Raw genomic sequence first — 12,282 nt, forward strand, 5'->3', positions numbered from 1 at the left:
GTGGGAAGACATTTGAGAAGCTGTTGCAAACCCATCTGTAGCAAAAGCAGATGGCAGCACTGTGGTTGTGTGTCATGGGGTTGTGTGCTGTGTGGGCAGAGCACTTAGACTGACCTGAGAAGACGGCCCAGGGTGATAACATATCCCTGGTTGAGATGATAGTGTACTGAGTCATAAAATGGATTGAACTAAATGCTGGAATGGCTGAGCTGTATGATCTGTGACTCTTGCACTGCTACAGCTGATGTAAAACAACAACAACAACAACAACAACAACAACAATAACAATGATGGTACATAAGAAAGGTACCCAAGTGTCCCCAAGTGCTTCTATATTTGAACTCTTGTTCTGAAGCAGGTATTATCTTATAGATGATGAACAAATAACACTATGATAGTTTACTATTTGTTTAATAAATATTCAAAATTAAAGCAAAACAAAACAAAGCCCATGACTTAAGGAGTTTTTATGCAGATCACACAGTGTTCCAGGGGCTTAATATGAAAAACAATTTCACAGCCATTATAAAAATATTAATTACATGTTGAGACCATATTTTGGTATATTAGGCTCAATAAAATACAATGTCTCACTCCTGGAACCACAACACTGGTGAGGCTGAGGCAGCAGGATTTCTCTAAGTCTGAAGCCAGCCTGTGCTAAGCAGTAAGTTCCAGAACAGCTTGACTAGAATCTGAGACTGTATCTCAAGAAACAAATAAAACATGCTACTAAAATAAATTTCATCTACTTTATTTATGAAGATAGGTTCTAATATATTCTATAATGGCCTGAATTCACTGTGTAGCTGAGAATGATCTTGAACTTCTAACTCTCCTGACCATCTTTTATGCACTGGGATTAGGGACATGCACCTCCACACCTGATTTTATGTGGTACCTAGGACTCTGAGTGTCAGGTAAACACTTTCCTAACCTTGCTCCATCCCCAGTCCTTTTCTTACTTTTAAAGCTCTGGTAACTAAGAAATCTATAGTTGTCTGTGCTACAAGCCTGACCTATGGTCTTGTCTCTTTCATTTACTGCTAAATACCTACCACTCAGAACTCTGCTTAGCACCCTGTAGGTATTCAATAAATCTTGGCTGAAGGTGGTGACATGCTTAAGCCATCAGAGTTATTATCCATCCAATAATAATCCGATATAGAGGCTCCAGGAGTAAAACCCTTCCTATGCTTTTCCATTTCCTACATGGGGTAGATCAAAGGCAGTTGTTTCTGGGGGAAATGAAGCCATGGAGGCAACGGATTGCAAGTCCTCCTCATTCCTTCCTAGTGTGACCTCCAACGAAATGTAAAGAAGCCCTGGAACTCAGGGAAAGAATGCTAACCAGATGACTAGACCAATGGAACACCTTTCCCTATCAGACATCCATATTATTTAAATAAAGTTATTCTCCTTCATTTTGAAGTCACTTAAATTTGTCCCCAAAGAAGTGGTGGAGAAATTGATACTAAAAGTGGAGTGGGGATAAATACTAGGTAGCAAAATAACGCCTCTTGTCTCTTCCCTTATGGAACACTTGAAGCATGTCTTCATGTCCTTACATCCCTCTGAGGAGCACTACCCATGTCCTACATTTGTCCTCTTGTGGGTTCAGACTCAGGATACTGAAACATTGCTGGAAGGAAGCTGTGGGGTACCAGGTTACCTCTTCAAGGCAGCGGGCCTCCTCTTGCTGGTTGTCCTTCACGAACTCCTCCAGGGGGTATTTCAGCCGTGGGAATGGAGCAATGGGCCAGTCGAAGGAAGGGATGTCAATCTTGTGAATTGCTTTGGAGTGTGTGGTTGCTAAGCATCCTGAGCCCAGAAAACAGAAGAGCAGATAGTTGGCTTGGGCAGTAGCACAGAATGTCTTTAAAGAGGGCATGATGAGCTCTTTAGTCCCATGTATGTGGAACCTTGGATAGTGTGTGTGTGTGTGTGTGTGTGTGTGTGTGTGTGTGTGTGTGTGCATTTGCATTATGATTTGTTGCAGAGTAAACCCAGTTGCCAAAAAGGAGAGACAAGAGTTCAAAATTCTTGCTTGGTGATTAAATGACCTTGGAAAGTTCCTCCCTTTGCTAGCCCATAATCCATATTTACAAATGGGCACAATCATCCCCTCTCTGCAGGGAACTGACACTATAGCACAGACAACTATAGATTTCTTAGTTACCAGAGCTTTAAAAGTAAGAAAAGGACTGGGGATGGAGCAAGGTTAGTTACAGGAGGGATGGATGGGACATTTTTATATTCCGTGTTATTGTTATTTTTTAATGTGTATGCATGTGTTTGGGTGAATGTATGTCATATGAGTATAATGCCTGAGGAGGCCAGGAAGGGCATGATACGCTCTAGAGATGGATTTACATAAGGCTGGGAGCCACCTGACATGGGTGCGGGGAATCAAAACTTAAGTCCTCTGAAGAGTATCGCACACTCATAACTCTGGAGCCATCTTTTTAGCCCTTTATAGTCTGCATTAGAAGAGTATATTTGCCTTTCATATTGGAGAAAGGAAGCTACAGGTACACAGTGTTTTTTCAAAACTATTTTGATTGCAGAGAGGGAGGAGTGAAGAGCAAAGAGGTCAAGACCGGGCTGGTGAAACCCACAGAGTCAGCTGACCTGAACAGGGGGGAGCTAATGGACCCCAGTGTTTATCCCTGGCATGGGGGGGGGACTTTGGGAGCCCATTCCATGTGGAGGGATGCATCCAGCATGGGGGAAGGCCTAGGCCCTTCTCAGGATGATATTACAGAATTTGGGGATTCCCCATGGAAGGCCTTACCCTCCCTGGGGAGCAGAGTGGGGGATGGAGTAGGGGGGTGGGGGATGGGGGAGGAGAGGAGGGAGAGGGAGAGGGAGAGGGAGAAGGGATTGATGTGTGAAGCAGGCTTGTTTCTAATTTGAACTAATAAAAAATAATTTCTTAGGGAAAATATTTTAAAACATTTTACTTTACATGTATGAGTGCTTTGCATGCATGTTTGTGTGTATGTGGACTGTGGGCTGGAGGAGGTCATCAGATACCCTGGACATGGAGTCACAGATGGTTATAAGCTGCCATGTGGTGGCTGGGAACTGAACCTAGGTCCTCTGCAAGAGCAACAAGTGCTTTTGACCACTGAGCCATCTTTCCAGGCCCCTCTTTTTTTCAAAATTAAAAATTACATTTATTTACTTATTTACTTATTTATTTATTTATTTATTTATTTATTTATTTATTTATTTATTTATTAGGGTGGGTGAATGTGTCAGCGTGTGCACGTGAGAGTAGGGTGACAAGTAAAGGGAGTCCCATCTACCATGTAGGTTCTGGGGATCAAATACATGCCAGCAAGTTTGTACCTTTACCCACTGAGCCATTTCATCTGCCTTGTATGTTCACATTGCAATAGCCCATTGTGTACACTGCTAACTGTTTGTTTGTTCTGAGTCAACCTTTGGTCTAGGTGGTGCTTAGGAAGGCTTGTGATGCTTCACAGGGAGAGATAATAATGAGGAAAAAGTTCAGGAGGGGATATGGAGAGATACACAAACATCAGAATCTCAGAGAGGAGGCTGACCCCTAATCAGAGGATGATACGCCTTTGTTTTTACTCCCGGTAAAACTAGCTGGCTGAAGATAGGAGGGGGAAGGCACACTACACACACACACACACACACACACACAACACACACACACACACACACACACTTTTAACCCTCTGTCTCCTCAGACTAATTGATTCTTAGATATGAGACAGCTTTTGTTTCTGCTCATTAGCATCTGTGGTGACAGGCAGCAGGAAGTCTGGGACCATACTAGTCCCTCCTTACCCATAGTCCTCCCGTGGAAAGCGCCCATGAAGGAAAGGATGCTGTAGTCGGGGCATCCAGGACTCTAGAATGAAAAAAAAAAAAAAATCACAGGCACCAGTCACTATTGTGAGCACTGGGGACTGTATGCTTCATCAGTAGACCCAGATGAAGACAAGTGTCCACCAGAACTATGGTCCTTTCTGGTGTGTGTGTGTATGGGGTGGGGGTGGAGGCAGGGCTGTGAACTGGATATTAGCAGTCATACCCAGTTTGCAGGCATTCTGTTTTGTTTGCACCTTTCTTCAGAGGATTTAAAAGTTACAAATTTAAAACAAAAAAGTTCCACATCACTGTCTGGGCTTCTGGCTTTTGATAAGGTCTGCCCTGGGTGGCATTTTTCTATTTGGTGGCAGTCAGTGGTAGAGTGCACCACCAGTCCCACTGCTGATTGGGTGCTGCCAGAAGAGGGACTGGTCCTATAATTTCTCTGCTCCTCCAGTCTTCACATGCTCCAGGCTGCCCTGGCTTCCACAGCCTTGTGCTGTGAGGCTGACCTGAGACAGGAACTAAGCTGTGGCTCTCACTGAAAATGCATGGTCACCAGGAATGGCCAAGGTGTCTAGAGGTTGGACAGGGAAAACAGTGGGAGGAGGAACCTCATTTTTTTCTCTCCTGATGTCAGGCAGCTCCCTGCTTGGGTTCCAGAGGCTCAATAATCTGGTGCATAAATTTTAGCCACTTCCCAGCTCCAAGCAGATGAGGAGGTGGTCCCTATTCATTTTGCTTTACAAAATATTTATTTAATGTTCATGGGTATTTTGTCTGTGTGTCTGTGCACCACACAGACACTTGGCGTCAAGGTGATCAGAAGAAGGCATTGAATTCCCCGGGTCTGTAGTCACAGATGGTGGTGAGCTGCCATGTAGGTGCTGGGACTCGACCCCAGGTTCCATGTGAGTGATCTTAATCGCTGAGCCTTCACTCCATCCCCAGAGTTTGCATTCTTTACTCTCTATCCAGCAAGAGACTCCTAACAGGCTTCTGGATCCCTCATGGAGAACTGCTGCTACCACCTCAGATGCCCTTAACCCTGGGCTCTGCGATGTTAGAGGCCCCTGCAGCATCCTCCCAGAGAAAAGCTCCACGATCTCCTTCCACGCATCCCAGAATACTCTCGTCACTATTTCATGTATATCTCCTGATTTTAAAGGTGACAGATGACCAAGCTAGGTTGGTAGCACAGGGCTGTAATCCCACAATACTCAGAAGGCAGATATAGTGGGATCTCTGCATGGTTGAGGCCTACAAGCTTCAGGTCAGCCTGGGCTTCATGGAAGCTGTGCTATAAAACACAACACAGCAAGATGGCAACAGACACACATCATTAGGTACACTTTGGTGGAGCTACTAAAAGTGGTAGACCAAGCCCATCTCAGACATCAAGTGAAAGTGAACCCCATCTGTAGCATCCTTTTTGAATTTGGAAGCCCAACATTTAACTGTTTTTTTTTTTTTTTTTTTTTTCATGCTTGGACAAAATAGGTGATGTCTATCCTTTTCTGGTTGTAATTACTATAAACACCAGTAGAGTGAACACTCTAATGCAGACATTAGTGCTAATGGTTTGGATTGCTCTAGACTTGAGCAGACATTCATGGTTTCTGTAGACTGTCAAATTCAGGAAGTTGTTCTGGGAAACTAATGGCCGATTAGGTAGAGTGGCACTCAGCCTTGTACAAGGAAATGAACTCTGGGACTCCTAATTCAAAAGGATGGGGTCATTCAACTAATGGCCAGGACAGGTCCTCAAATGGGTGAGGGAGTAGACCCAGCTACACCTACAAGATAATTACATGGCATGTGTGAGTGCCTCTGTGTGTGTGTGTGTGTGTGTGTGTGTGTGTGTGTGTGTGTGGTGAGTCACAGTGGGTGGGGTTCCAGGATCAAACTCTGGTTGTCAGGCTTGGAACTGAGCCTCCTCTGACACTCTGCACTTACCTGGTTGACCATGCAGCTCTCCAGCTCCTCTTTTGAGAAACCTCTCTGCCCTCGTTCTTTACTCTTCCAAAACAGAACAGAGTAGAATTAGAGACATGCTGGGGTAAAAGAGGTGTCCCCTCCCCTCCACGGTGATGCTTAATCCACGCAACCAGAGTATGTTCTTAAGGATTGACTTAATGTTCTATCATGACATGTCTAGACAGACACATGATACTAATTGAGCTTGCAAGGAAATAAATGCAATCATTTCTACATTTTATCAGCAGCAACCAGGGTTAGTTGAGATGGGGCCATTTTTGGCAGGAAAAATCGTGACCGTAACCCTTCTGGCAGGAATGAAGACATTTGGCTGTCAGGCTATTGAAATAATGGACCCCCAAGAAACTGAAATCCTCCTGGGCTCTCATGTTATAAGAAAAAAAGAGCTAAAGCCCAAGGGGTAAATTAGAAGCCCAAGGGGTAAATTAGAGGGGGAAACCTGCATCCTTAAGAAAGATTTATAAATTGTCAGAACCTTACAGGAGAGATTGGAGCTGAGACAATGGTGGGTGGGACCACACCCAGAACTGTCCAGAACTGCTTAGTTAAATAGATCTCTTGTATTTAAAACTAAATCTCGAAGGACATTGGTGGCATACACCTTTAATCCCAGCACTAGGGAGGCAGAGGCAGGCAGATCTCTGTGAGTTCGAGACCAGCCTGGTCTACAAGAGCTAGTTCCAGGACAGCCTCCAAAGCCACAGAAAAACCCTGTGTCGAAAAACCAAAAATAAAAAACAAACAAACAAACAAACAAACCTAAGTCTCCTGTCCAGACCTGGAAGACAGACTTGATGTGTGACAGGACCTCTTCTATTTGTTCTCTTCCCTACGTGGCCACATTGAATAAATCTTCATTTTTTGCTTTTAACTATTAATTTGTCTCTTTAATTGACTTATTGAGAACAGATGGCTAGCCTGCCTTGTGAGGCTCCACCTTAATAAGTCCAGTAACATAACTACATTGACAGCAGAACCTAAGTCTTTTGTGCCACTTCACCCTGGGATATTGGAAAGCTCTAACCAAGCTCTCTAGACCAGCAATTCTCAACATGTGGGTTGAGATACCCTCACAGGGGTCATCTAAACCCATCAGAAAACATAGATATTTATATTATGAATGACAGTTGTGAAGTAGCAATGAAATAATTGTATGATTGGGGGTCACTATAACATGAGGAACTGCATTAAAGGATTGCAGATTTAGGAAGGTTGAGAACTACTGCTCTAGATTATATCCAAGTTGAATACTGGAGGTTTGGGGGTCAGAGTGGGGCTGAGTCAGTGTGGGTGCTCCTTCCCCAAAGCTTACCCGGTACCACATGAAGATGGTCTTGAATGCATTCTCATTGGAGCAGGAGCCACAGGCCATGGTGATGAGCTGGGACATGCCTTTGGGTGCCACCTGCAGAGGGAGCCCACTATGAGTAATTTGGACCCTATTTCTATCCCTGGAGCTGAATCTTCCAGCATTGGTGGGAGGTTGAGAGAGGCAGGAAGGGAACCAGGGATGCACCAGAAACAATAGGTTGGAATGGTGGGTTCAGTCTTTTCCAGGGTGGAGAAGAAGCCCAGAGACATCTATGAGGTTAGCAGAGAGGAAAGAAAGCAAGAGAAACTCCAGTGGAGCCTAGCCCAGTGTAGTTGTGTACCCTCATCCATCTCAGCACCAGCTGGGAATACACAGTGACACTCTGTCTCAAATTTTAAAAATATTTTTCTTGAGGGCTGGAGATGTGGCTCAGTTGGTAGAGCACTAAGACCTGGGTTCAGATTCTGAGCCCTGCATAAAATGGGTGTGTTGGCACACTCCTGCAATAAGTAGATCCGGGAGGATCAAAAGTTCAAGGCTATCCCTCTAGTAAATTTGAGGCTTGCCTGGGCTACATAGATCATACATTTGGGGCCATTCTAGGCTATAGGAGACCTGTTTACACACCCAAATACAAAATTATTTATGAATCAGGAAAAAAGTTGATCATTTCAGCAAAGCTGTCTCTTATCTCCTCCCTTTGGTCCTCCCTCCTGCCCTCTCTTCTTTTCTTCCTTTTGAGACAGGGCCTCATGTGGCCAGACAGCTACTGCAGCAGGTACCATCTGCCCACCCATCCTTCCTGGCTGTGGATCCAATCCTTCCTTGACCCTGCCATGGCCATCTCTGAGGACAGACAGGCTGGAAGGTGGACTACAAACATGGGTAGGGTTATCCCCCAAACTCACCGACATCAAGGACTCCTGGAGTTTGTCTACAAAGTTCTCTGGAGGCAGGATGCCCAAGGCAGGTCTGTTGATGAAAGTACTCTGTAAAAGAACAGCAGCAAATGCGCCAGTTCTTGGGATCTGATCCAGATCCTCTTCCACATTATATAGTTAAAGTTATTAATGGTAAGTCATTTAAAACGAAGTCTCAACGACTTTATCTTTTTAACAGGGAGAGCTCTCTGTGCCCATCTTTGCTTACAGGGGTTCTAGGAACAGTACAGGAGGTCCATGACTTCCTACCTGTGGCCTTCCTCCTTGCCCCACTCCACCAGGAGGGAGTGATCCCAAAGAGCATGCAACAGTGAGACCAGGGAGGTAGCATGGTCCATCTGGTCACCTACACCCTGGTAGTCACTGGACAGGGCCTTTCTGCATCCTAAGATAACTTATAACTGGTCAGATGAGCAGCTAGAGTATTGGGGGCAGGAGTGTCCTACTTTACAAAACCAGTGAATTCGGAATAGTTCAGAATTTCAAGAGAGTGATGAAGGGAGCATTCTGGGCTTGAGGATAGGGAAGCCAAGGACATGACCAGGAGCCAAAGTTCCTTCCTCATCTGGGTGCTGGAGCTGGACTTCATGCCAATGACCAAACAAACCTGAGGTGGACTAAGGGGATTGCAGTCCTGGGGACTCACCCACAACACATACCTCCAGGGGGCTGGTAACAGAGAGGCCGCTCAAGAGACAAAGAGTGAGGTCACGTGGAAGTGGGCCTGGATCTTAAAAGGGTTCACACTAAATGCAACTTGGCACCTTGGCTTGGATTCTAGGGCACATTACAAAAGAAAAGTACTGTGTAGACTGGGGAGTTCCAGGGATGTCTGTGGCTTGGCCCTGAGCAGCATCGACTTGTGTGCATCATTTGGTAAGTGACTGTAACTGCAGGGGCAGCTGGAGAAAGGAGATTGGTAGTTTGTCTATAAATCAAGACGTATTCCCTTGCTATGGTTAAGAACATTTATCATAGCTGGGCAGTGGTGGTTCACTCCTTTAATCCCAGCACTTGGAAGCAGAGGCAGGCAGATCTCTGAGTTTGAGGCCAGCCTGGTCTTCAGAGCTAGTTCCAGGACAGCTAGGGCTGTTACACAGAGAAACCCTGTCTCAAAAAACAAAAACGAAGAGGAAAAAAGAGAACACTTATTATAAAAAGTAGGAAAAAATAAATAAAAAATAAAAAGTAGGGATTGGGCAGGGTGTGGCGTAGATTCTTATCAAGCTCAGGCCAGTCTGGTACACACAGAGAGGTTGAGGCTGAGGATATTGCTCTGTTGGTAGGGTGCTCACCTACCATGCACAAAATGCTGGGTTCCATGCCCAGCACTGCAGAAATCTAGCATGGTGGCTCATGCCAGCAATTGCAAGCACTGGGCAAATGGAGGCAGAAAGCTCAGAATTTCAAGGCTGCACTTAGCTACATAGGGAGGTTGAGGCCAGTCTAGATTCCAGAAGACCCTATATCAGAAATACAAACAAACCAGAACAGACAAATGGAGGCTGTACTGGGATGTAGGGACTTCTCAGACACTTGCCTCTCTTGGCTATGACCAGATAATGAGTTCAGTGCAAATCTGAATGGTGCCGTTGTTATACTGGGGGGGGGGGCGTGTTCAGGACAGGGAGGCCCCAGCAGTCATTTTCCTGATGACTTTAGGATGTGGCTTGGGTCAGTAGAAAGTGGCACAGATCCATACCTTTGTTCCTTTTCCTGCTTTATGACCCCTCCTTGTGGGACTAGGAGATGCAGAGGGGGCAGGAAGGATAAGGAGTATCAACCATGAACTTTCCTCACTGCCGAGACCCAGAGAGGTCAGGCAATTTGTCCCAAGACACACAGACAAGACTCCAGTGTGGGCTTGCTGGCTTCTGATAACATTCTGGGTAGGGCACTCCAGGCACCTCTGCTCAGAAATGCTAATTCTGGGCACACATCTGCTTGACACAACTGAAGACATTGGTCAGTTAGCAGGGACCTTAAAAAGCATTTCTTTCTGGCTCTGACCTGCTCATGGGGCCTGTGAGAAATCAGTAACATGACGAGACCAGGGTGGGAGCAAAGTGCCGCCATAGGCTGCAGCGAAAAGGCCCCTGGAGAGAGACAGGCTGGCTGGCAGCTTGATTGCCTATCTGGGCCCAGAAAAGATGTGGGGGTGGTGTTCTTGCTCGACAAAGCGTGGCATTAAGAGCAGAAGATATCTGGGACATGTGGCTGCAGAATCAAATGAGGACAGATTTCCAGAAGGCTTGCCACCAGTGTGGCTGTCTTAACGTGCATCAAAGGGAGACCTGGCTTTGGCTGTGTAGCCTTGGGCAAGTCACCTAACTGACATCTCTGAACTTCAGGGTCTTCATCTGCCAACGTGGGCACCTCTTGCCAGGTATTGATAGAGAACCTTGAAGAGAGAAGGCATAAAGAGTACAGAAGAACAGTAGATCGGCCTGGATATCACAGACTGCAAGTGTCTTAGTTGGCCCTCTGCTTTCATCCAGCCCAACTACAGCTGTTGCTCATAGCAGTGTGACTATGCACAGGCTGGTCCAACGCACAGTGCACAGAGTTGGGGAAATGTATTGAGATGGCCCTAAAGACATTAGAACTGGAACCCAGATAGATGCAGGGGACAGTATCCATTTCTGCAGTGACATGAAATCACCGGTTTCACAGTAATGCTGTGGTGGCCCCAGTGGGTTAATAGGAAGCCAGGTGTGATGTGGAATGAGTCAGTGGATAAAGCTCTCATTGGGCAAGCATGAGGACCAGAACCCAAGTGCATGCTTGGTGGGCTTGGTGGCCCAACTGTCATTCCAGCCTTGAATGGGTTAGATGGAAGATGGGTGGGTAGGTGGGGGTCCCATAGCAAGCTGGGGAGGTGAAGGTGAGGACCAACCCTTGCCTGGGTAATATGTGACAGGCATGTGGGATAGGCAGGGAAGGTTCCTGTAAGAACAGGGAGATGTGGTTGCAAAAATCAGAATCCTTGGGTCTTGACGTCATGTGTTGTTGGGAAGACTGCCTCCGCAGGCAGCTGACACTGCAAATATGTGTGACATGTTTGTTGACACATTCTTTCAGCACCAGCTGCCAAGGCATCTGGGATCTGCACAAGTTTTAAAACAAAGCAGCTCTGATCGTAAACATATCCCCTGAGCCTTTGGCTTCATTGGCCACCTTCTCAGGATTCCCCTCAATTAACTGGAGGCAACACTGTCCTCTAGTCCCTCCCAGGCAGGCCATGCCAACTGATCATGGCTCTTTCAGGAGATCAATTCTGGGGTTTAAAGGACTTTTTGGAACTGAGTCTTTTGTAGTCCAGGCTAGCCTTGAATTTGTTATATAGCCAAGGGTGGCTTGGAACTTCTGATATCACTGCATCTACCTCCTGAGGGCTAGAAGTACAGTCATGCAAACCACACCCAGTTTGTACAGTGCCTAGGATCAAACCTAGGGCTTTGTGCAGGCTAGGCAAGCACTCTACCAAGAGCTACATCCCCAGTGTGGAGTGCAGTTCTTGAGTAGGACTGAGCTTTTACTGTCCCCAGCTTTCCTTTAGGGATCAAGTTTCCTGGCATGAGTGGACAAGGATGTCCTCCTCTGAGTCACACAGGAACTATGAAGTGATGGAGACCCCCCCCAGCCCCACCCCAGTGCTGGTGGGAAGGGAAATCAAGTCAGTAAGTTTGCAAACTGGCAGGATCTGCAGAAACAGAATATGAACACCCACCACACCACGGCCACAATTCTGCTGCTAGCTCTGTATCCAATAGAAACACACAAGTGGATTCCACAAAGGATATGGGCTCCACCGCCTACAGTAGTTATCTTCCTGAGAGTCCCAACCTGGAACTATTTTCAGGAGGGAAGATAAACTGCTTGCTGTGTATTCACACAGGGCAATGCCATGACAGTTTCCTATCCACATGATTTTTTGAGAAAAATAATCAGACATGATAAAGAGTACATGAGGAATAATCCCATTCATGGGGCAGAGAAGAGGAGAGAGGGCCAGGGTCAGTCTAATTTGGATGGTGGAAGTCACAGCTGGGTGACCTGTTTTGATCCCTGTTACTATTCATACATTCTCAGGGGGAGGTGAGGCACGTCACATCCTGTTATACAGCTGACTCATTGTGGTGCATCAGCTCATCGGCATGGCAGGAGCAACCACAGGATGCT

The 12,282-nt window shown here is 46.1% G+C and overlaps 1 protein-coding gene across 2 annotated transcripts in view; it reads right to left on the reverse strand.

Moving 5' to 3' along the window:
* Abat (4-aminobutyrate aminotransferase) overlaps positions 1 to 12,282 on the reverse strand; it is a 40,899-nt gene that overhangs the window by 8,518 nt on the left and 20,099 nt on the right. For both annotated transcript variants that reach the window (XM_035447994.1, XM_035447992.1), the window contains exons 6-10: positions 8,068 to 8,148; positions 7,160 to 7,252; positions 5,806 to 5,868; positions 3,826 to 3,889; positions 1,673 to 1,821 (exon numbers count right to left, since the gene is read on the reverse strand). In XM_035447994.1, the coding sequence (XP_035303885.1) occupies positions 1,673 to 1,821; positions 3,826 to 3,889; positions 5,806 to 5,868; positions 7,160 to 7,252; positions 8,068 to 8,148 (450 nt within the window). The remainder of the gene's footprint in view (positions 1 to 1,672; positions 1,822 to 3,825; positions 3,890 to 5,805; positions 5,869 to 7,159; positions 7,253 to 8,067; positions 8,149 to 12,282) is intronic.

This window comes from Cricetulus griseus, chromosome 7 (assembly GCF_003668045.3).
Source record: "Cricetulus griseus strain 17A/GY chromosome 7, alternate assembly CriGri-PICRH-1.0, whole genome shotgun sequence".
NCBI lineage: Eukaryota > Metazoa > Chordata > Mammalia > Rodentia > Cricetidae > Cricetulus > Cricetulus griseus.